Genomic DNA, 23,171 nt, shown 5'->3' with positions numbered 1-23,171 from the left:
ATACATTTTTAATGTGTGATGAGAACTTTTTAAATGTTTTTAAAAAATGTGTGTGGTGATGGAAATGACAGGGTGGTGGTGGAAATGACAATGAATTAACGTGAATGTAGAGAAACAGTAATATTTAGAGAAATATTTATTTGAAAAATATATTTTGAAAACTCTTAAACTCATCACACTCAGTAAACTCAATTCACAACGTCAATCTACTCTTGCAATCCATATCAATTGTACTTTGTAATCATAAATGTCATTTCCACCACATGCTGTCATTTCCACCACAGAGGGCAGTGTAGTGGAAATGACATTTCTGTAGTTTTTTTGTGAAAAAAGGGAAGATAGCTTCACTGATAGCTTTGAATTAATACTCAGCACTTCATGCATGCAAAATACTCTTATTTAACTTAAATGTTTTTACTTTTTAAAAACACCCTTGAAGGTACAGCATGTTTCCACCACATCCTGTCATTTCCACCACAGAGGGCAGTGTAGTGGAAATGACATTTCTGTAGTTTTTTTGTGAAAAAAGGGAAGATAGCTTCACTGATTAGCTTTGAATTAATACTTAGCATTTCATGTATGTAAAATACTCTTATTTAACTTACAAATTTTAACTTTTTAAAAACACCCTTGAAGGTACAGCATGTTTGGAAATGACGTAGAATAAATATATTAACTGATCAAGCAATATTTACCTTGATTTTTCTTATTTGTTCTTGATGAAAATTTAAAATTGCCTCCATGTCCAACATGTGCTCTGATGTCTCTGAACATTTCCATTGAAACCACCTAAACAATCTTTCACACAAACTTTTTAAAGGGACATTACAGTGTTGTGGTGGAAATGACACCAATACTGTGCGACAGCTATATTTTGTATAAAAAGTAATATTGATGGTGGTCTCACATTAAATACTATAATGTATTTTAATTATTTTACTAGTGCTTAATTTAAGTATATTAATAGTTACCAGATAAGTCATACTTTTAAACTGTATTTTCATTGTTGAAGTTAAAAAGTCTGGGTGTGCGACAAGGATAAAACAGTGATTTTGACACCTATAAGGAGGTTGAAAAGTATGAAGAAATCATAATAGAAAGGTAGTAAAAAGTTTTTAAGGAGGTTTTATTGTTAGTTTGAAAAAGAAAGAGGATTTTGCATGTATTTTTTAAAATATGACCAAAGTACATAAAAGTGCCCATAGTCTAAGAATCACCCATATATATATATATATATATATATATATATATATATATATATATATATATATATATATAATGTGACTGGTTTTGTGGTCCAGGGTCACAAATAAGGAATACATCGTCAGGACGTTTGACCCTTAATTTTACTTTAGACGATGATCAGTTGATAGACGCAATGATGATCAGCCGAAGATGATCAGGAAAGATGATCAGCATCAGCTATCGGCCTTATCAAGAGGATTTGACATTTCCAATTAATGTATTATATTATTGTTATTTTTACTACTAATTTTATTATTAAATTAATATTACAATTAATTTGCCCCGAAATAATTTTAAAGCGCATCACCCAATAAAGGCTGGTTTCTAAAGTAGCCTACCTCTTCCTACCTCTATGTAGCTTATGGGTGTGGTCTAATGGGTTCCATTCAGACCTTAACATCAAGTATTTTACTGTTATATGTCAACAAGATTCAACAAGACGTTTTCACCTGGCTATACAATGTTTAGATCTGTTGTGGTGTGCAAATTACCACATATGTAATTATGCACCGTTTATCCATGTTAACAGTTTAAAAAAAACTTGTAATACATTTTTTGTTTGTCTTGATGTAAGTAATCAACTCAGTCATTTTCATGGTGATATCTAATGGTTACCCTATTCACGTAAGAAAAAGATATATATGGGTCTTTTTCGAAACTTTCCCCTAATGGGATTTTTCGGGAGTTTTTTTTCCTTACTCAGGATATATTGAGGATACAAAATCAGTTGAGTTTGCTTCTGTTGCAATTTGTTCAAGGTTAACCCCCATTTTGGCTTAAAATGACTGGACTAATATAGGCCTACCGTAATCAGCATGTTATAATAGCTCTCATTGTCTCTGAGAGAATGCACCGTTAATTCAGCTTCAGATGTTTTATTTTCACTTTCTGTAGTGAGTAATTGACTGGGGGTTGAGACTTCACCGACATAACACTACAGCAAAGTTTGCACATTGTGTTATATCGGCTATGCCTTCATGTTTTAAAATGTAAATATTTCCAATATTGTGCGAAAGTTTCCTTAATCAACAATTGCTCGCAAAATGGACAGATTTAGATTTTGCACGTGTCATTTCCAGTGATAAAATCAAGTAAATTATTAAATAAATGAGTAGACTAAATAAGCAAGTTCGCTAAACCAATTTCAGTTGTTTTAGCTCAGTCTATTAAATGACACATACGAAATTAGTATTGATGCTGTATTGTCAGTGGCGCATGCCCAGTAGGCTTAGGGTGAATTCAGGTAAAGTGGGTCACTTTTTGTTTAAAGATACCAAATGTTTTCTTTTTCACTACTGGTGATTGTAACTATGTACAGGGGCACTCCAGGTGTGTGTATGCTCAGCTTCCAATCACATTTAGTAATATGTATACGATTGTTGCATAAAAGTCCTTTGTAACAGTCATCTGTGACACAGAAAACTTTACAGTGTTGACAGAATAACCATATTTTCCACATCACACATGTAGCCAGTTCTTATGGTGTTGCTAATCAAGTCACCTTTATTTATATAGCGCTTTATACAATACATCTAATATATATATATTAAGTCCAGAACAATTGTTTACAATTTGTGTAGTTACCATATCATTTATGATTATTTAAGCATACTTATTGTATATGAGATCAAGGCTAATTGTCATGTCAAAAGTCTACTTAAATGCGTTTTCTCTGCTGTGGCTTTGTGTGCTGGTTTCCATCATCCAGTTTAAACCCTCTTAAATTACAGTATATGTTCTGTTTTTGTAAATTCTGCCCTCAAAACTAAAATCCCTACATAATTTTTGCTTTAGTGATTGCATAACAAATGAACACTTGTCTTTTGCAGCTACAATAATAACATTACATTGCATTCATTGCTTATAATTTGTTATATAACACATTGTTAAATGTGTACAATAATACATTTTTCATATTTTTTTCCATTCTAAACTGTATAAAACAGGAAGAATCAGGAAGAGCTCAAGGCCCAGCAAATCATGAGCACCATAAATCCAAAATGGGGTAAAAGGTGAATTTTAAACATTAACAGCAAATGTATGTATGATATTTAAAATGAAACAATTCTGTATGCAGTTTTTCTAATGCTATATAACTTTGTATAAAATATTATACAGAATTATATTGAAATGTTCTGTATTTTAATTATGATTTTTCCTTGTGAGATCTTGGTATAAACTTCAGTGTGATTGGAACCTTCGGCTGAAACATAACATTCAGCTCTAGAGGGATCTGAAAACAAACAAGAGAAAAATAAGAATAGTGCATTTGTAAATTTGTGTTAAATTTAGAGGCAAAGCACAGTCTGCCAAACATTCCTGATTGTCTATATGATGACAGTCAATGTACCAACCTGTGTCTCTTTACTTGTTTCCACAGTGAAGTTCTGCAGAAGCTTCACAACAAGAAGTTTCATGATCATTAGGGCAAATCTCATTCCAATGCAATTTCGAGGTCCGAGTCCAAAAGGCATGAAAGTGTACTGGTTAACCTCTGATTTACTCTCCGGGCTGAACCTGCAGAGAAATATTTGAGAGAAAAAATGTGAGAAAAACTGAAGTGAGAAAAATTGTGCTTGTGAAGGAAATGTTCAGAAAGCATCAGTAGCTCAGTTTCCATCCACCTACTTTTATGTGCAGTTTTGTAATATTGCATTTTGGATAATGCTAACGTGCATAAATTCTAAAAATGTGCATTAAAGAAAAACGTGTTTAACTGAAGCGGATACATTTTTTATGCAATAAGAAGACATGCATGGAAACTACGATGGAAACACATTTATTGAATAAATCCCTCAATATGCCAAAAAATAAATAAAAATAATCCCTCACATGACTGCCTCAGCAGCGGAGAAATGTCATTGCACAGCATCTCAAACACCATCATCCGAACATGACATTTCTTCTGCACCATCATTTATGATGTAGGGAAAAAGAGCCACAGTGGCTTCCCCGATTGCAGCAACTTACATTTTTATTACATACAGATATTTGGCAGCAAATTCCCAGGAAGTAACAATTTTGTTCTCTTGAACACATGGGATGGAAACACTGCTTTATTCACAAATGTTTTATGCGATATTACAATTTAGTGCGCAAGTTTGCAGCTTTGGATGGAAACATTGCTAATGTCTGATAGATGAATCACATCACCTCTCCGGCCTGAACTCATCAGGAGAATCCCAGAGCTGCGGGTCACGACATAAAACATATGTAGGAATTGCAACCAGAGTGTCTTTTGGTATCGTCACCCCATTGATCTCCACAGTCTTCTTACAGACCCTCTCTAAGCGCGGGGCAGTGGGAAGGAGACGCATTGATTCGTTGATGGCCATTTCCAAGTAATCCATTTTCATCAATGCATCGTATGTGATGGGAGACTGAAAAAAACAAAACAAGATATGTTGAAGTAAAACTACGTAAAATAGTTTCTCTACACCAGGGGTTCTGAACTCTGGCCCCCGAGATCCACTTTCCTGCAGAGTTTACCTCCAACATTGATTAATTAGTTCAGTTTGATTAGTGTTAGAGCAAAACTCTGCAGGAAAGTGGACCTTGATGGCCAGAGTTCAGAAACCCTGCTTTACACAAAACCTGTGAACAGAGCAGAAGCCGGTGCGCTCACGTCAGGAGGGAAGTTTGTGTCGATCTCCCCAACCAGCTTTTCCAGGCAGTCTGGATTAGTCGCAAGATTATAGAGGAGGAAAGTGAGAGTGGTGCTTGTAGTCTCATAACCTCCAAGGATGAAAACGAGGGACTGGGAGAGAATCTCATGGTCTGTTAGTCCTGTCGAATTCACAAAACAGCATATTCGAAAACAAGTTCATATGCATTTAAATGTGTAAAATCTGTACTGTCTCTCAAACCTTTTACTGGTTGGCCACTTGTGGTGTCCTTAGCTTGATCATCAGATATTTGACTCTGGATCATGAGCTTGAGAAAATCTACCCGACCCTGATTAAAAACACAAAGTCAAAATCTACTGTGGCATCAACAACTCTTCAAAATCTGAAGCTGTAGTTGAAAAGTGAAATGGTGACAAACATACATCTGATTTCTTGCTGTGCTCATCCTTAATCTTTCTCAGGGCATTGTAGAAAAAATCCATTGACGAACTTGAAAAAAGCCGTATACCCATTTTCCCCAAAAGATTAGCAATGGAGGGAAAAAATGCTGAAATAACAACATATTTTTGTTTTGTTTTTGAGATATTAAAATTTTAATTATTTTATCATGTAAAAAGATGGACAACTGATTTAGAATGCAAATCAACAACAAAAGCAATTTTTATTATAAAAATGACATACTTTGAAGAAGAAGAAGAGGACTTAACAGACTGAACTGGAAAAACTTCTTGATGTTCGTAACGAAAGGATCATCTGCGTTGTTTATGGAGTCGATGTCAACGCTAAAGGAGGAGCTGGAGACGACATCCAAACTGTATGGAGCGACAGCTCTGGAATAAAAATAGAGTCATTTTTTTATTTAAAGAAATCATTTACACATCATTGCATGTGGTTTACATTGACACACAAAACAACTAGAAAGAAATATTCTAATGATAATCATTTAGTGAAAGTTTTACAGTAAATGTAAATTTAGTTAAGTTCATGATTGACAGTGAATGCTCTTTATGTTTTAAAGTTATGCACTTTAAAGACAGATGTAACGTACTCTTTTATTTTCACTGGCTGCTCGTGATCTCGCTTTTGCATATTTTTAATAAAACGATCAGCATGCGTCATAGCTATGGGAAATATCTGAAACAGATTTAAAAATAAGTGTTAATTACATAAGTCTCATGAGAGCAACAAGTACAGGATGACATAAACATATTTTATAATAGTATATAATAAAAGGTATTGGCAATAAAAACATTTTTATTTCAATAAAGGAGCACAGAGAGACTAGAACTTTGTTCCAAATCTGTGGAACAAAACTGGATTTTTATGAACAAAAAACACACAAATATTTCTTCACTGCATTTTCTTTTGTAAAACAGAGAAAAAGAGAGAAAGTCTTTCAGGTTTAGAACAAAATTTATTCAAATTTTCATGTTTGAGTGAACTTCTCCTTTAAGGACCTGTTCTATACCTCCTTCAGTCGCCCACTTGTGAAATACGGAGAGAGTGAACCACGGATTCTCTTCCATTGCTCATCTTTAACTATAGATATTCCATCAGCAAAGGGGCCGGCCATGTCTGCATTTATTTCCTATACAAATGCAGTAAAAGAAAATATTTTTTACTGGAGTGTAAAAGGAATCCTCAGTTTCCTGCCATTATGGAACTTTCTGGATAACTGCGAAGGTGAGCTTACCCTTCTGTTAGTGAAGGTAGAATAACATTCTTTCACCATAACTGTTTTGATCATTTCCACGTCAGTGACCATCAGTATTGGGAGTCTTCCATCATAAATCCTGAGCAATGGAAGGAATATGATTAGTTTGCATTCACAGTGATCCTGGCAAATACCTACACTACCATTCAAATGTTTTGGGTCAGTTTGAAAACAAAAAACTTTAATTCAGCAAGGATGCATTACATTGATCAAAAGTGGCAGAAAAGACATTTATAATCTTACATATTTATAATAAAAGATTTCTATTTTGAATAAATGCTGTTCTCTGGAGCTTTGGAAATACTACTAATAAAATCCTTGATAATAATGAGAAATGTAACTTGAGCAGCAAATGATCTGAACATCTGGAGTAATGATGCTGAAAATTCAGCTCTGACATCAGAGGAATGAATTACATAAAGTATACTAAAATAGAAAGGAGTCATTTAAAACTGTAACGATATTTCATAAGATTACGATTTATACTGTATTTTTTATTAAATAAATGCAGCCTTCAGTGAGCAGAAGAGACTATCATCTAGCACTTCATTTAGCCATCAGAGCTGCCCTGAACTTAAGTATGATTACATATTAAGGACCGATATTACAGTACAGCTTTTCATCAGATTATTTCACTACAGTAAATGTATAACTGAGACTCACCCCCAAACTTTTCCATACTTCTTAGCACACTCCATGTCAAAATTGTGAAAACCCTAAAATACAAGGGTTGTATTTATATAAATAATTATATAAATAATTTTATAGACATTCAATGAAAGAGAGTCTTAATGCTCCAGCGTCTTTTTAATACATATTCCTATATTATTCTAAAGAAATTACATAATGAATTACTTACTTTAGCGTATGAGAGAAATGTTCCAACGAAAGGCCAAGGTCTTGGTCCTGGAATTCCCAGTTTGTTGAAAAATCCATGTGGCCAAACACCATAACTACAGAGTGATAAATTACAGAGATATCAAACTACAAACAACCACATGAGACCCATTACATGTAGATGTAATGTTAGCCTAAATATAGATCTTACACATATGAACTGTACAGTGTGATAAAGTAAACAAACATAAGACAACACCTAATTAAAAAAGAGACATATTAAATACAGATAGATACTTTACTAAAAGCTATAGGCTAACACTGATGGTTGCTTTGAGCTGCTTTTGTTTTTCAATACTCACATAAACAGGAGAGTTATGAGCAGAACCACCAGGGTCCAGGTCACAGACAGAGACGGCAGGTCCATCATTGTAAGCAGTCTCTCCCGCTTCAGCTGAAGTCCGAATGCACAGTTGCACACAGATGCTGTTGGTTTTATTCACAGACGGCACATGATCAGGAAGTTTACGGGCGTGGTTTACAGGTGCGCTGGGCGACCAAATAAGGAATTCTTCGTAAGGTTATGACACGTTTGACCCTTATTTTTACTTAGAAAATTTATAGGCTCCGAGATAGGCCCCGTGCCAGGTTGTGCCGATAGACGATGATCAGTTGATAGACAATGCGCTGATGCGCCGAAGATGATCAGCATCAGCTATCGGCCTTATCAAGAGGATTTGACATTTCCAATTAAGGTATTATATTATTGTTATTACTACTAATTTTATTATTAAATTAATATTACAATTAATTTGCGCATCACCCCATATAAAAGATTAGTTAGATTAGCTTACTCATTTAAAAAAACAACTTGTTTAACACGAAATACTTCTCACTTTTCTGTAGGAAACACTAACATGCATAAATTCTGAAAATGTGCATTAAAGAAAAACATATGTGCTTAATTGAAGCGGATACATTTTTATTCAATAAGAAGACATGCATGTAAACTACGATGGAAACACATTTATCAATAAATCCCTCAATATGCAAAAAACAACAACAATAACAACAACCAAAAAAAAATAATGTCATTGCACAGCATCTCAAATGTTTGATCATTCTGAAATGCCTGAGCAAGTCTGTTATCAGAATGGTTTAATTCCTTCACAGAAGCGTTTCACACATTTGCTTTCCCAAACACCAGCATCCAAACATGACAACAGTTATTGCTTTTTTTCTCTGAGATGCAAATAATTTATGATGTAGGAAAAAGAGCCACAGTGGCTTCCCCAACTGCAGCAACTTATATTTTTATTACATACAGATATTTTGTTGCAAATTCCCAGGAAGTAACAATTTTGTTCTCTTGAACACATGGGATGGAAACGTCTCGGTTACGTATGTAACCCTAGTTCCCTGAATAGGGAACTTGCGCTGCGTCGAAACGCTATGGGAACGCCTCTGCGTGAGGCCATCCTTAAAAATATTTTGGTTTGCAGTAACAGCAAAAAAAAAGAAAAAAAGGGTCGGTAGGTAGGTCTTTATTTTTTTATATATATAAAAAATAATATAAAAAAGTATATTTTTTTAATAATAAAAAAAAAATCGGGGTCGGGGGGGTCTTGAGAGAACATTTTTCACCGATGTCTAGGGGCTGTTTACACCAGGCCACTTTGCGTTTTCTCAGATCGGATTGCAATCTGATTGATCAAAACGATTCAATTATTTACACCTGGTTACATAGATGTGTGTTGTTGTTTTTTTGCGGATATAACCGATCTTCAATTCCCGCTATATGCAGATTTAATGCAGTGCACCGAAAGCAACAGTTATTATTTTATTGGTCAACAGCTAAAATTTCTGAATCAAAGCCCGCAATAAGAGAAAGCGGAAACAGCCCTGGTAAGATCATTTCGTTTCTTTACATTTAATAAAGATGATCGTGTGTTAAGCGTCTGCGACTTACTTTCACTTTGATTTGCGATAGCACGTTGATGCTTAGCTTCTCATCTGCGGCGATGCGTGTTGCAGTAGCGTCGTCATTACTGACTAAAACATGACATGTAGCCTATATAACACGCTTTCACATGTTTATTTTTTAATAAACCATATTCAACAACATATAAAAATGAAATAATCTTTAGAGTAAAGCCGCAGCCATCATTACCAAGCGCGAACCATTGACAGTGAATGAAACGGAGCGATCTTAGCCTGCAGGCCGTAGTGTGACATGCGTAAACCTGGTGTAAACATAATGACGCGCCACAAGTTTTTATTTAAAAGAAAGAACGTAGCTTATGTTTGTATGTATGTCTAAGCAATTTATATTCACAATACTTAATAACTAATATTATTTTATTGCATTTGTATTAGTTGTTTGAAGAGTTAAAAAAAAATTGGTCGGTCTTAACGCAAGTTTACAACCGGCAAGTCGGTCGGACTAAAAGGGGAAATAAATAAATAATTGGGTCGGTACTAAATTGACAGGGTCGGTCGGGTTACGGCAAACAAGAATATTTTTAAGGATGGCCTGATTGTGTCTTGAAGCACGTATGGAATCAGTCCAATGGCGTCAAAGGCGGGTGACGTCATTGACCAGGAAACTATAAAGCACACCTGAACCAAACAGTATCAGTTTCTGATAGGCTGAAGCAAGCTGATCATAGTATGGCAGGGCGACACAGCGTTTGTTCTCTCTTCAGGGAACTAGAGTTACATACGTAACCGAGATGTTCCCATTCAAGGGAACTTGCGCTGCGTCGAAACGTTGTGGGAATGCTATACCCACACCACCATAAGAGCAAGTGTCCGTCCGTGTGAAGTCAGTGCGCACATTCAGATGAAAGCACATGCGCCCGAGTGGAGCCAAAGTCAAGGTCGTAGAACCTCACAAATGTGTGTGGTGAGGACCAGCCTGACATTGCGTTGGCCGAAAGCCAGGCTTTATGCGTGCCCTCCGGTGAAGATTCTGCCTATGGTGTTATGCAAAATCAGGGAGGAGAGAGCATCAGTGATCCTCGTGGCCCCGAACTGGCCGAACCAGCCCTGGTTTGCGGACCTGAGAGAGACGATGGCTTCCCCATGGCAAATCCCCCTCAAGAAGGACATGCTGGGCACACTCGTGGAGGCGCGAGCGCCTTTGACTAGGTGCCTCTATACTCTAAAATGGGGAGTTTTTGCAAAATGGTGCCAGGACATCAATATCGCCCCAGTGATCTGTTCTGTGTCGTATGTTTTGCGCTTCCTACAGCACAGACTGTATAGCGGAATTTTCCATCCACGCTGAAGGTGCATGTGGCCGCTATTGCTTCGTTTTCGTTCCCCGGTTGACGGGCAATCGATCGGTAAGCACACTCTGGTGACCAGATTTCTCAGGGGAGCGAGGAGATTATGTCCTTCACGGCCACCATTGGTGCCGCCGTGGGATCTGGCTCTAGTTTTGAGGGTTAAGGCTTGCTTGCTGTTAAGGAGCTCTCCCTGAAAACTGCTCCTTGCTCTCGCCTCTACGAAGCGCATTGGAAACTTACACACGCTCTCGGTGAACTATAATTGTATCTGTTTCGGACCCAGTGACTGCAGCGTTACTCTCGAGCCGAGACGGGGCTACATGCCTAAAGTCGCTTGTCCACCAGCGTCCGATAAATTTTTGTTCCGATGCGACGCCTGTGACGTTTTTGCTGCTTGGGGGAATGTACTTTAAATATGAAACCATAGCAACGCCCATACACAAATTCTCGCCGCCGAGTTTCCATTGGCTGCTGCCCCGCGTTTTGACGCTCTCATTTGCATAAAGTATGCACCGAGATACTTTTTTGCAGCGCCGCTGTTGACCAAATCGACGCGACCCATCATGCTTTGCGGGGGCGTTTTTGCTGCCTGACGTAGTTCCATAGGAAATGAAGGGGCTTTGGCGTCGCGTCAGAAATCGAGACGCTGGTGGACAAGCGGCTTTAGTCACTCTCCACAACGTTCAAAGCACATGTTGTTTCTCTGCCCGCTTTATCTGCTGAGCTGTCATCCTCGCGTGACGCTGACACTCAGAGCGCTGTTTGCCCTGTCAGGGCTTTGCGGATATATGTGAAAAGCTCGGCCGCCTTTCGTCAGTTGGACCAGCTTTTTGTGTGCTTTGGTGGACGTACTAAGGGACGTACTGTCTCAAAACAGAGACTTTCTCACTGGATTCTGAACTCTATCGCATTGGCTTATGAATGCCAGGGGAAAGATTGTCCCCTTAATATCAGAGGTCATTCGATGAGGGCGGTTGCCTCTTCGTGGGCCTGGTCTAGAGGTATGTCTATCCAGGATTATGTCTTGCTGCTGGCTGGTCTTTTCAGTACATCTTCGCCAGATTTTACAAGCTGGATGTGCCATCTGTTGCATCTCAAGTGCTTTCGGTGAGTTTAGTTTCTTACACATGATTGTGAACTTTCTAGTTGTATGCAGTGGTTACTGCTATGCTGTTAACTCTGTGTATATGGCTACTAGTGTTTAATACAGCTGTTACCCACACTGTGTTTTACTATCATGCTTGTGTAATTATTGTGTTGTGTCTGCACTGGATCAGTGCAGCCTTCGATTTCATTGTGTTTTGGATATGCAAATTCTGATAGGGTTGGAGCTTATGGCTCATTGGTCTAGTTGCGCCTATCAGATGTGAGCACTCCTAGCGGCGCGGCTATTGGCTGACTGTCTGTCTCTTCCGTGGCTGGTGTAGCTTGGCCCCATTTTTTTCCGGGCTTATCTTCTCTACTTTCACAACGGGGTTTAATATAGTTCCCACAGCATTAGCTACACAATGTAGAGTAACCTCTCTCAAAAGGGAACGTCTCTGGTTACTTTCGTAACCTCGGTTCCCTGAGAGGCAGGAACGAGACATTGCATCTTTTTTTTTCTTTTTTAACCTTTGTTAACTTTAAGGTCCTCTTTAAGAGATCATAGAACTAATCCATATGAATTGAGCAGTTTAGCGGAACCAATGAGGTTCATTCTCATGTTACGCAGCGCATTTGAGCTTCTGCAAGAACCAGTTTCTTCTTGTGTGTTACAAAACACGTTTAAGTTTCAGCAAGAACCAATGAGGTTCATTCTTGTGTTACGCAGCACATTTGAGCTTCAGCAAGAACCAATGAGGTTCATTCTCGTGTTACGCAGCACGTTTGAGCTTCAACAAGAACCAATGAGGTTCATTCTCGTGTGTTACGCAGCACGTTTGAGCTTCAGCAAGAACCAATGAGGTTCATTCTCGTGTTACGCAGCACGTTTGAGCTTCAGCAAGAACCAATGAGGTTCATTCTTGTGTTACGCAGCAAATTTGAGCTTCAGCAAGAACCAATGAGGTTCATTCTCGTGTTACGCAGCACGTTTGAGCTTCAACAAGAACCAATGAGGTTCATTCTCGTGTGTTACGCAGCACGTTTGAGCTTCAGCAAGAACCAATGAGGTTCATTCTCGTGTTACGCAGCACGTTTGAGCTTCAGCAAGAACCAATGAGGTTCATTCTTGTGTTACGCAGCAAATTTGAGCTTCAGCAAGAACCAATGAGGTTCATTCTCGTGTGTTACGCAGCACGTTTGAGCTTCAGCAAGAACCAATGAGGTTCATTCTCGTGTGTTACGCAGCACGTTTGAGCTTCAGCAAGAACCAATGAGGTTCATTCTTGTGTTACGCAGCACGTTTGAGCTTCAGCAAGAACCAATGAGGTTCATTCTCGTGTGTTACGCAGCACGTTTGAGCTTCAGCAAGAACCAATGAGGTTCATTCTTGTGTTACGCAGCAAATTTGAGCTTCAGCAAGAACCAACGAGGTTCATTCTCATGTTACACAGCACGTTTGAGCTTCAACAAGAACCAATGAGGTTCATTCTCGTGTGTTACGCAGCACGTTTGAGCTTCAGCAAGAACCAATGAGGTTCATTCTCGTGTTACGCAGCACGTTTGAGCTTCAGCAAGAACCAATGAGGTTCATTCTTGTGTTACGCAGCAAATTTGAGCTTCAGCAAGAACCAATGAGGTTCATTCTCGTGTTACGCAGCACGTTTGAGCTTCAACAAGAACCAATGAGGTTCATTCTCGTGTGTTACGCAGCACGTTTGAGCTTCAGCAAGAACCAATGAGGTTCATTCTCGTGTTACGCAGCACGTTTGAGCTTCAGCAAGAACCAATGAGGTTCATTCTTGTGTTATGCAGCAAATTTGAGCTTCAGCAAGAACCAATGAGGTTCATTCTTGTGTTACGCAGCACATATGAGCTTCAGCAAGAAACAATGAGGTTCATTCTCGTGTGTTACGCAGCACGTTTGAGCTTCAGCAAGAACCAATGAGGTTCATTCTTGTGTTACGCAGCAAATTTGAGCTTCAGCAAGAACCAACGAGGTTCATTCTCATGTTACACAGCACGTTTGAGCTTCAGCAAGAACCAATGAGGTTCATTCTCGTGTTACGCAGCACGTTTGAGCTTCAGCAAGAACCAATGAGGTTCATTCTTGTGTTACGCAGCAAATTTGAGCTTCAGCAAGAACCAATGAGGTTCATTCTCGTGTTACGCAGCAAATTTGAGCTTCAGCAAGAACCAATGAGGTTCATTCTTGTGTTATGCAGCAAATTTGAGCTTCAGCAAGAACCAACGAGGTTCATTCTCATGTTACACAGCACGTTTGAGCTTCAGCAAGAACCAATGAGGTTCATTCTCGTGTTACGCAGCACGTTTGAGCTTCAACAAGAACCAATGAGGTTCATTCTCGTGTTACGCAGCACGTTTGAGCTTCAACAAGAACCAATGAGGTTCATTCTCGTGTTACGCAGCACGTTTGAGCTTCAGCAAGAACCAATGAGGTTCATTCTTGTGTTATGCAGCACGTTTGAGCTTCAACAAGAACCAATGAGGTTCATTCTTGTGTTACGCAGCAAATTTGAGCTTCAGCAAGAACCAATGAGGTTCATTCTCGTGTTACGCAGCACGTTTGAGCTTCAGCAAGAACCAATGAGGTTCATTCTCATGTTACGCAGCACGTTTAAGCTTCAACAAGAACCAATGAGGTTCATTCTCGTGTTACGCAGCACGTTTGAGCTTCAGCAAGAACCAATGAGGTTCATTCTCGTGTTACGCAGCACGTTTGAGCTTCAATAAGAACCAATGAGGTTCATTCTCGTGTGTTACGCAGCACGCTTGAGCTTCAACAAGAACCAATGAGGTTCATTCTTGTGTTACGCAGCAAATTTGAGCTTCAGCAAGAACCAATGAGGTTCATTCTCGTGTTACGCAGCACGTTTGAGCTTCAACAAGAACCAATGAGGTTCATTCTTGTGTTATGCAGCACGTTTGAGCTTCAGCAAGAACCAATGAGGTTCATTCTCGTGTTACGCAGCACGTTTGAGCTTCAGCAAGAACCAATGAGGTTCATTCTCGTGTTACGCAGCACGTTTGAGCTTCAACAAGAACCAATGAGGTTCATTCTTGTGTTATGCAGCACGTTTGAGCTTCAACAAGAACCAATGAGGTTCATTCTCGTGTTACGCAGCACGTTTGAGCTTCAGCAAGAACCAATGAGGTTCATTCTCGTGTTACGCAGCACGTTTGAGCTTCAGCAAGAACCAATGAGGTTCATTCTCGTGTTACGCAGCACGTTTGAGCTTCAATAAGAACCAATGAGGTTCATTCTCGTGTGTTACGCAGCACGCTTGAGCTTCAACAAGAACCAATGAGGTTCATTCTTGTGTTACGCAGCAAATTTGAGCTTCAGCAAGAACCAATGAGGTTCATTCTCGTGTTACGCAGCACGTTTGAGCTTCAACAAGAACCAGTGAGGTTCATTCTCGTGTTACGCAGCACGTTTGAGCTTCAACAAGAACCAATGAGGTTCATTCTCGTGTGTTACGCAGCACGTTTGAGCTTCAACAAGAACCAATGAGGTTCATTCGCGTGTTACGCAGCAAATTTGAGCTTCAGCAAGAACCAATGAGGTTCATTCTCGTGTTACGCAGCACGTTTGAGCTTCAACAAGAACCAATGAGGTTCATTCGCGTGTTACGCAGCAAATTTGAGCTTCAGCAAGAACCAATGAGGTTCATTCTCGTGTTACGCAGCACGTTTGAGCTTCAACAAGAACCAATGAGGTTCATTCTCGTGTGTTACGCAGCAAATTTGAGCTTCAACAAGAACCAATGAGGTTCATTCGCGTGTTACGCAGCAAATTTGAGCTTCAGCAAGAACCAATGAGGTTCATTCTCGTGTTACGCAGCACGTTTGAGCTTCAACAAGAACCAATGAGGTTCATTCGCGTGTTACGCAGCAAATTTGAGCTTCAGCAAGAACCAATGAGGTTCATTCTCGTGTTACGCAGCACGTTTGAGCTTCAACAAGAACCAATGAGGTTCATTCTCGTGTGTTACGCAGCACGCTTGAGCTTCAACAAGAACCAATGAGGTTCATTCTTGTGTTACGCAGCAAATTTGAGCTTCAGCAAGAACCAATGAGGTTCATTCTCGTGTTACGCAGCACGTTTGAGCTTCAGCAAGAACCAATGAGGTTCATTCTCGTGTTACGCAGCACGTTTGAGCTTCAGCAAGAACCAATGAGGTTCATTCTCGTGTTACTCAGCACATTTGAGCTTCAGCAAGAACCAATGAGGTTCATTCTTGTGTTACGCAGCACGTTTGAGCTCCAGCAAGAACCAATGAGGTTCATTCTCGTGTTACGCAGCACGTTTGAGCTTCAGCAAGAACCAATGAGGTTCATTCTCGTGTTACTCAGCACATTTGAGCTTCAGCAAGAACCAATGAGGTTCATTCTCGTGTGTTACGCAGCACGTTTGAGCTTCAGCAAGAACCAATGAGGTTCATTCTTGTGTTACGCAGCACGTTTGAGCTCCAGCAAGAACCGACGAGGTTGAGAACAACCTCAAGAACAACCTGTGTCAGGCAGGTTTGGTTGATCTTCTGTTTATGTTCACTGATCAATGTTTAAATGTGAATAAATGCCTAAATTAAATCTGTTAATCATATAAAGCGATCTTGTCTCTTCTGAAAATTTGGACTAAACCACTCAATTCATATGGATAATTTTTACAATCTCTTTCTGAGCTTTTTAAGGTCAAAGTTTCAGTTGCGTAGCTGTTTATGGATGGACATCTTTATTTGTGTTCCGAAGATGAACGAAAGTCTTACGTGTTTGGAATGACATGACAGGGTGAGTAAATGATGACATAATTTTCATTTTTGTGTGAACTAACCTTTTGAATGACCCAGTTTACCAAAATTCACCCTATATATTTTTAAATAGCTTTTGAGTGAACAAAATAGAACCACACTAGCTTACATTCAGACCAAAGTAAACTACATAAAGGCAGATTTAAACTGAAAGGCTGAATTATGATTTTAGGATAAATATGTTGTTAGTGCAAGTAGTACATTTATAATATTTCTTTTTTTACATTAATTACACTATTTGTTTGCACAATATTTATTGTTGTTTTTGTATGTTACCATTACATTTATCTGTTTCATGAATTGTTTTACTGTTTAAATTTTGCAGTAAAGAAATATAATTTTACATAATACTCTTAACACTTCACTCCTTTATTCAAATTGTTACAATAATAAATGAATTGTCCATTAACTCCCCAACTTTCAGCCGTCAGTCAGGACAGTGATACAAAATACAGCCTATTGGTCTATTCTGTAATGAAAGGGATAATTTAATTTAAAAATCAAGCCCTGCCCTACATTTTTCTTGTGCGAGAATTCGTTTCACTTGGATATACGTCACAATAGGGAAGAAAAGAATCGCAACTTATGTTTCATGCCCACTTTAACAGTTGTCATGATTTAGTGTTGGGTGCATGTTGAAGTAATATCAAGAAGACATCTCTGCAGTTGGAGGCATTAAAGTAAACAACAAACATTTAATTTATCATAAAAAAATCTTTACTTCATGAAAGTCCATGACATACACTTGTGCTAAAACACTGGGTGGGAATGAAACAAACATTTCCATAACAGTACACTCTTGTTTGATTACTGTATTTGTTGTGTTGGCATTTTCAAGAACTGCAAAAATTCATACTTCTTATGAAAGTACAACAGAACTACTGTACGTCACTTCTGAAGAACACTACAGCAAACAACAAAATCCATTCTAAAATCGCACTGTAAAATTACACTTTTTACAAGCCTGTAAAAAAAGAAAACAAATATTCGATCATATCGCAGAAAAGAAGGAAACTGAAGTATTTATGGCTCAAAAGTGCAGAACATTATGTAGCAACTGCATACTGATCTCCTCACATACAATTCATACATTCATTCTTTGAATCATTTCAAGTGAGTGTTTGCAGTTCCTAAGCGAGGCCAAACAGACAGGAACAACACAAGAAAAGTAAAAGCAAAAAAAATTAAAAATAAAACTACGAACTTGATGTTTGATTTGTGTGAGAATGAGCAATGGCACAAATCACAACACATCTGGCACTGTCTCACCGTCTGATCACACGGAGGCAGTGAACCAGAGCTGTCTGGCTTCTTCTAACAGCCTCTTTAGGTTTCTTGCTGGTGAGTCTATAGAGAATATACTGGAATCATCCGTGCTTCATTATCCAGGCAGCGTGAACGCGAATCAAATCCATTAGAGAAGATTTACATTTCATGACCTTTACGGACTCGAGTGCAACATGTATATATAGCGACCCTGACGGTGAGATGAGATTATTCAGACAAGAGTATACAGTAATTACAGCGTGTTTTTCACTTAGCTTTTTCCTTATGTTCTTTTCAATGTGGTAAGGGCAGGAATGTTACGTGTGAATATGTGCCGTTCACTAGAGCGGGAATGTCTCGTCACATCTACAGGCTTTTTCCGTTGCGTCCTGCTTAATAAAACCCACAGACATTTATGCATCTTTCACATCCAAGGCTGCAAACAGGAGGGACACTAACAGTAACTCTTCGGTATTGGTATATAAAAATCTTTTTTTTTTTTTAAACCTCTTCTCCCCTTAATAATAATCACGATCACTAATCGAGTACATTCAGGATCCAGCAACTCGTTGAGCGGTTCACGTGTGATGTCTCTTGTAGTGCTTGTGGTGATAGTACTGTGCGGAATCAGAGAATTTCCTCTGCAACTACGTTGTCCGAGCCACAAAGGGTCCTTCTGCGCGTCACACGAACGAGGAGAAGCCTGTGACGGGAGTCCGTGAGCCTGGCGCGGGCTGGCCAGCAGGGGTGTAGACCCCGCCAACGCTGTGCTGTGTGACCACTGTCTGATAGTAGGACTCGGTGTCCCCGCTGGCACACTCCTCGTAGGAACAGGCCAGCGTCTGCTTTAGCCCCTTCTGCTGCCGCTTCCACGAGTTGAAGTACGACAGATCGCTCATGTAGTGATTCACAAACGAGTGTTTGATGGGCTCCTCTTCGCACTCGCTGTCTGTGGCCTGATTGATGGAAATACGACAGGGGAAATCACACATCTGGAAGATTATGTACGCTCATCCAGTCAAAATAAACACCAATAGAGTGAATAAGCATCACTCCACCTCAGACTCGGACATCTCTGCAGGCCTCTCTGTCAGTGCGGTGCTCTCTGTGGAAACCACACCGTTGTAGTTGCTACAGATGTCCTCGTCGGAATAGCGCAGTCCCGCTGGATTGGGTCTGGGAGGGGACCTGCTTGAAGAGAAAAGAAAGTGCTTAAAAAAAGTGATCCCTCTAAGCTTAAGTGTCCCTAGATGCAGCTAACAACGTGTCTACACGGGACGCGAGCGGCACAATGCGACAAAAGACCCATTATAATAGTGATATAGTGAATAGTCTGTCTGCACGATTTGTTCTATTTCTGATGTACTCCTCACACCTGCATGAATTCAGACTGAAACAACCGGACTTTGCCCACAAACGTTTGCTGAACAACGGTAAATGCTCCTTAAAGGGTTAATTCACACAAAAATAAAAATGATATTATTATTTACTTACCCTCGTGTTGTTCCAAAGCTGTATGACTTACTTTCTTCTGCATAATATTTTGGAGAATGTTGGTAATGGTTTTGGTGACCATTGACCTCCATTGTGTGTAGCAAAAGAAAAAAAACCCAACCAAACACTCAAACATTTCTCAAAATATATTATTTTATGTTCCACAGCAGAAAGAAAGTCATACAGGTTTGGAGCGACATGAGGGTGAGGAAACTGAAATTTTTAAATATTTGTATACATTGCTGAGGAATTGCATATTATTTGTTATCAATCTATCTATTTTTTGGGAAATAGTTATTCTACTATTATATCTTTTTTTGTCACAAGTCCCTTAAACCCCGTTACATAAAAAGGACAATTATATTTGTGAGAAGACCCCTCGCCCCTATGAAGGACTAAAAATGACAGAACGAAAAATAAATAAATAAATAAATAAAAGTAGAAATAAATAAATAAATGCAGAAATAATAGTAAAAATAAATACATTTTGGTAATATAAATGGCTATTTCTGTATTTTTACATGTATTTATTTATTTATTTATTTATTTATGCATTTCTATATGTATTTATTTATGTATTTATACATTTATTTATATATTTATGTATTTATATATTTATTTATATATATATCTATATATGTATTTATTTATACATTTATTTATTCCTACATTTATTTATTTCTGTATTTCCACATTTCTACATTTATTTATTTCTGTATTTCCACATTTCTACATTTATTTTTCCCTGCGCATGTATGCTAATTGACCAATGGCTAACCACGCCCCCAAACGCGATGAGCCAATCACAGTACGCATAGCTAACCCAATACACTTGGACGTTCTCTGCTTCCTCGTCCATTGCAATGCATTGCGGTTATCAGTTTTCATTCGTTTTTATGTTTTTTCTTGTCATTTTAGCTTTTAAACAGTGTGTGTGTGTGATTTGGGTTGGGTGACAGTTGTAGGTTACAGTTTGACAAGAGTTTACAGTTTGACAAAAGCACAATGTTGTGTTTTACACAAATATAAGTAGGCTAAACACTTTGCAGTTTTAATTATGTCCTGTATGAACAAAATGGAGTATGTTTTTATGTTTCCACTGTTCGATCGCGCCCCGGCGCCCGCTCTCTGACACACACACACACACACACACACACACACATTCCAGCAATGCAATCTTGACATCGCAGCCTGTCCATTATTCTGCGCTCCCACCAAACGCGAATAGGGCGTCAAATTCGCGCGTATCCGCGTCTAGTTCGACGCTTGAACATTTTGAATCCAAAGCGAATAGGACGCACGTATAAAGCGAGCGTTTGAAGCGAAATAGCACCAAACTATAACGTTTACACTGTGAACTGTAAATCTTTGTTCTGGAGCTGAAGCTTATCGACCTTCTCAACAATAAAATTATTAATATAACCCTCCGATGCATATTTAAGGCCCTTTTGGTGACATCGAGATGATATATAATCTTTCTGTCTCCAAAAAATCATCAATTGCCTCCTGTGAAATGTATCCTACTGACAGCTGCCAAAGCGCCTGTTACCGAATGTTGACTGAGTGAGTGGAGGGGGCGTGGTTAGCCATTGGTCAATTAGCATACATGCGCAGGGAAAAATAAATGTAGAAATGTGGAAATACAGAAATAAATAAATGTAGAAATGTGGAAATACAGAAATAAATAAATGTAGAAATGTGGAAATACAGAAATAAATAAATGTAGGAATAAATAAATGTATAAATAAATACATATATAAATATATAAATAAATAAATATATAAATAAATGTATAAATACATAAATAAATACATATAGAAATGCATAAATAAATAAATAAATACATGTAAAAATACAGAAATAGCCATTTATATTACCAAAATGTATTTATTTTTACTATTATTTCTGCATTTATTTATTTATTTCTACTTTTATTTATTTATTTATTTATTTTTCGTTCTGTCATTTTTAGTCCTTCATACGCCCCACACACACTAAAAAAAGGTTTGGTCCAAAGTTAACCATCTTTCAAAGTTAAAGACTGTTACGGGTTTGTAGTAGTATTTATAACTGTTCTCCACTATTTGATAAAATACAGTGGAAAATGTCATGAAATCAACAATAAGCCTAACCAGAATGTAGACATGCTTGGTCTGAAAAAAAAAAAAAAAATAGTGTTTGACCTAATTTAGCAACTGGTTATACAGGTTTTCATGCTGAAATACACAACTCTCTAGTGAATTTGCTCCCTTAGATTTAGCAGACGAGGCAAATGGAAGCAGTGTTCTTTACAGTACCTGGTGCCATTTTTCCTCAGGAAGACACTCTTGACATGAATGGGCCTGCTGTTGAGCTCTAGAGCCGTGAAGCCTCCATTGTCCAGTGTGACCGTCTCCTCCACCGTGGACACAGCTTTACCTACAGCAGTCAGCATATCATCATCACAGCAAAAACAGCACCTGGGTCAAATTTGAATCACTGTTTGCTGGACGGTGTGGGAGTCTGAGTGGGTGGACGTGTTTATCTGGATGAATATGTATGCGGATTTACAGCACATAATGATTATGTGAGGGAGGATGGATGGATGTGTCGTGAGAAGGCTGAAGAGGTTTGTTTTAGGTCACCTGTTCCACAGCTCTTGTACTTCCTGTTCTGTCCGTGCAAGACCAGACCAAAAACCAACAGCAACAGCAGAATCAGACCGCACAATGCCAACACGATGAGAAACCACCACTCCTCATAAAACGGGGTGTCCAGTTGGGCTGTTTAGGACAAAGAAAAATGAAATGTAAAGACATGAAAGATAGAAAAGTAGACTGTTTATATTTTTGGCATGCAAAACTTGCTGACTCAATGACTGTGGGTGGTTGCTCTGGCTGGATTCTTTCTGTCTTTAAACTACTTGACTTTTGCCTAGACTTTCCCCCATTTACAGTTGACAGAAGCTAGCATCCCAAAGGTCAGACTGCAGGTTCCGGCCAGCCGGAGTTGACAGATTTCGTATGATGGCGCAAAGTTTATTTAGCTTTTTAGACTACAATTCTGTCCAGTTTTTAGAATGAATGTTTTTTTCATTTGTCATGTGTCTCCATGAAATAAAGCGCACGTTTCTGTGTAAGCTTGCCGTGTTCGGAACAACTTGAAAGTCTGGTAGTGTGTGATCATTAGTTGTTTAGTGTTTTAAACTAATAGTGTATTCCAGCCTCTAAATAGGTCTCTCGATCATTCAATGCAAGTCGATGCCATGTCTTTCACCTGTTATATTGCCTACTAGCAGAGGTGGACAGTAACAAAGTACATTTACTTGAGTACTGTACTTAAGTACACTTTTTGAGTATCTGTACTTTACTTGAGTATTATTTTTTCTGAAAACTTTTTACTTAAACTTCACTACATTTGAAAGACAAATATCATACTTTTCACTCCACTACGTTTCTGTCAAGGTCCTTGAGTAGTAAAGTAGTAACGTCAGTCAGGGGATGATTTTGGTTTGGAAATGAAAGTCGGGTTGACATCAAAGCCCGACATCAGATTTACATCAGAACCCGACGTCAGATTTACGTCGGACAGACGTTGGATTTTGGTTGGAAATCAAAGCCAAAAAACTAAGCCAAGGGCACTATTTGAGGGAACAGCCATTTGGGTGTCCGAAACCATTGTAGACGTTATTGAGTGCACTCATTCAATCTCATATTCAATCCCACTACTGGAACTGTGTTCTAGAAATAAATGTAATATTGATATGAGGGCAGGCAGGCATAGATTCAGAGGCATAAGGTACTGT

The 23,171-nt window shown here is 38.6% G+C and overlaps 2 protein-coding genes across 2 annotated transcripts in view; both read right to left on the bottom strand.

Moving 5' to 3' along the window:
* Positions 1 to 3,302: 3,302 nt before the first annotated feature.
* Positions 3,303 to 8,122, bottom strand: LOC308690173 (cytochrome P450 3A40-like). The gene is made up of 13 exons (XM_081364499.1): positions 7,785 to 8,122; positions 7,445 to 7,538; positions 7,249 to 7,301; positions 6,565 to 6,664; positions 6,340 to 6,459; positions 5,920 to 6,005; positions 5,553 to 5,701; positions 5,294 to 5,418; positions 5,112 to 5,199; positions 4,871 to 5,031; positions 4,399 to 4,625; positions 3,600 to 3,762; positions 3,303 to 3,478 (listed from the first exon to the last, which is right to left on the bottom strand). The coding sequence occupies exons 1-13, from the start codon at positions 7,850 to 7,852 to the stop codon at positions 3,392 to 3,394; spliced, it is 1,521 nt and encodes a 506-aa protein (XP_081220625.1). The 5' UTR covers positions 7,853 to 8,122; the 3' UTR covers positions 3,303 to 3,391.
* A 9,183-nt stretch (positions 8,123 to 17,305) lies between these two features.
* Positions 17,306 to 23,171, bottom strand: part of sdk1a (sidekick cell adhesion molecule 1a) — a 369,950-nt gene continuing 364,084 nt past the window's right edge. The window contains exons 42-45 of the mRNA XM_081363124.1: positions 22,012 to 22,149; positions 21,685 to 21,805; positions 18,952 to 19,081; positions 17,306 to 18,849 (exon numbers count right to left, since the gene is read on the bottom strand). Coding sequence (XP_081219250.1) covers positions 18,577 to 18,849; positions 18,952 to 19,081; positions 21,685 to 21,805; positions 22,012 to 22,149 — 662 coding nt within the window. The 3' untranslated portion in view covers positions 17,306 to 18,576. The remainder of the gene's footprint in view (positions 18,850 to 18,951; positions 19,082 to 21,684; positions 21,806 to 22,011; positions 22,150 to 23,171) is intronic.

The sequence above is a fragment of the Scardinius erythrophthalmus genome, assembly GCF_964197995.2.
Source record: "Scardinius erythrophthalmus genome assembly, chromosome: 1".
Taxonomy (NCBI): Eukaryota; Metazoa; Chordata; class Actinopteri; order Cypriniformes; family Leuciscidae; genus Scardinius; species Scardinius erythrophthalmus.
The sequence above is the reverse complement of the archived record's forward strand: the minus strand, read 5'-3'. Positions and strand labels throughout refer to the sequence as shown.

Bases quoted from the DNA above. Each gene is read 5' to 3' on its own strand.
- LOC308690173 (XM_081364499.1), bottom strand. From the start codon at position 7,852: ATGATGGACCTGCCGTCTCTGTCTGTGACCTGGACCCTGGTGGTTCTG. The intron at 5,200-5,293 runs GTATGTTTGTCA...GTTTTTAATCAG, and splicing joins AGCACAGCAAGAAATCAGAT to GGTCGGGTAGATTTTCTCAA. The intron at 5,032-5,111 runs GTTTGAGAGACA...TGAATTCGACAG, and splicing joins AAGTGGCCAACCAGTAAAAG to GACTAACAGACCATGAGATT.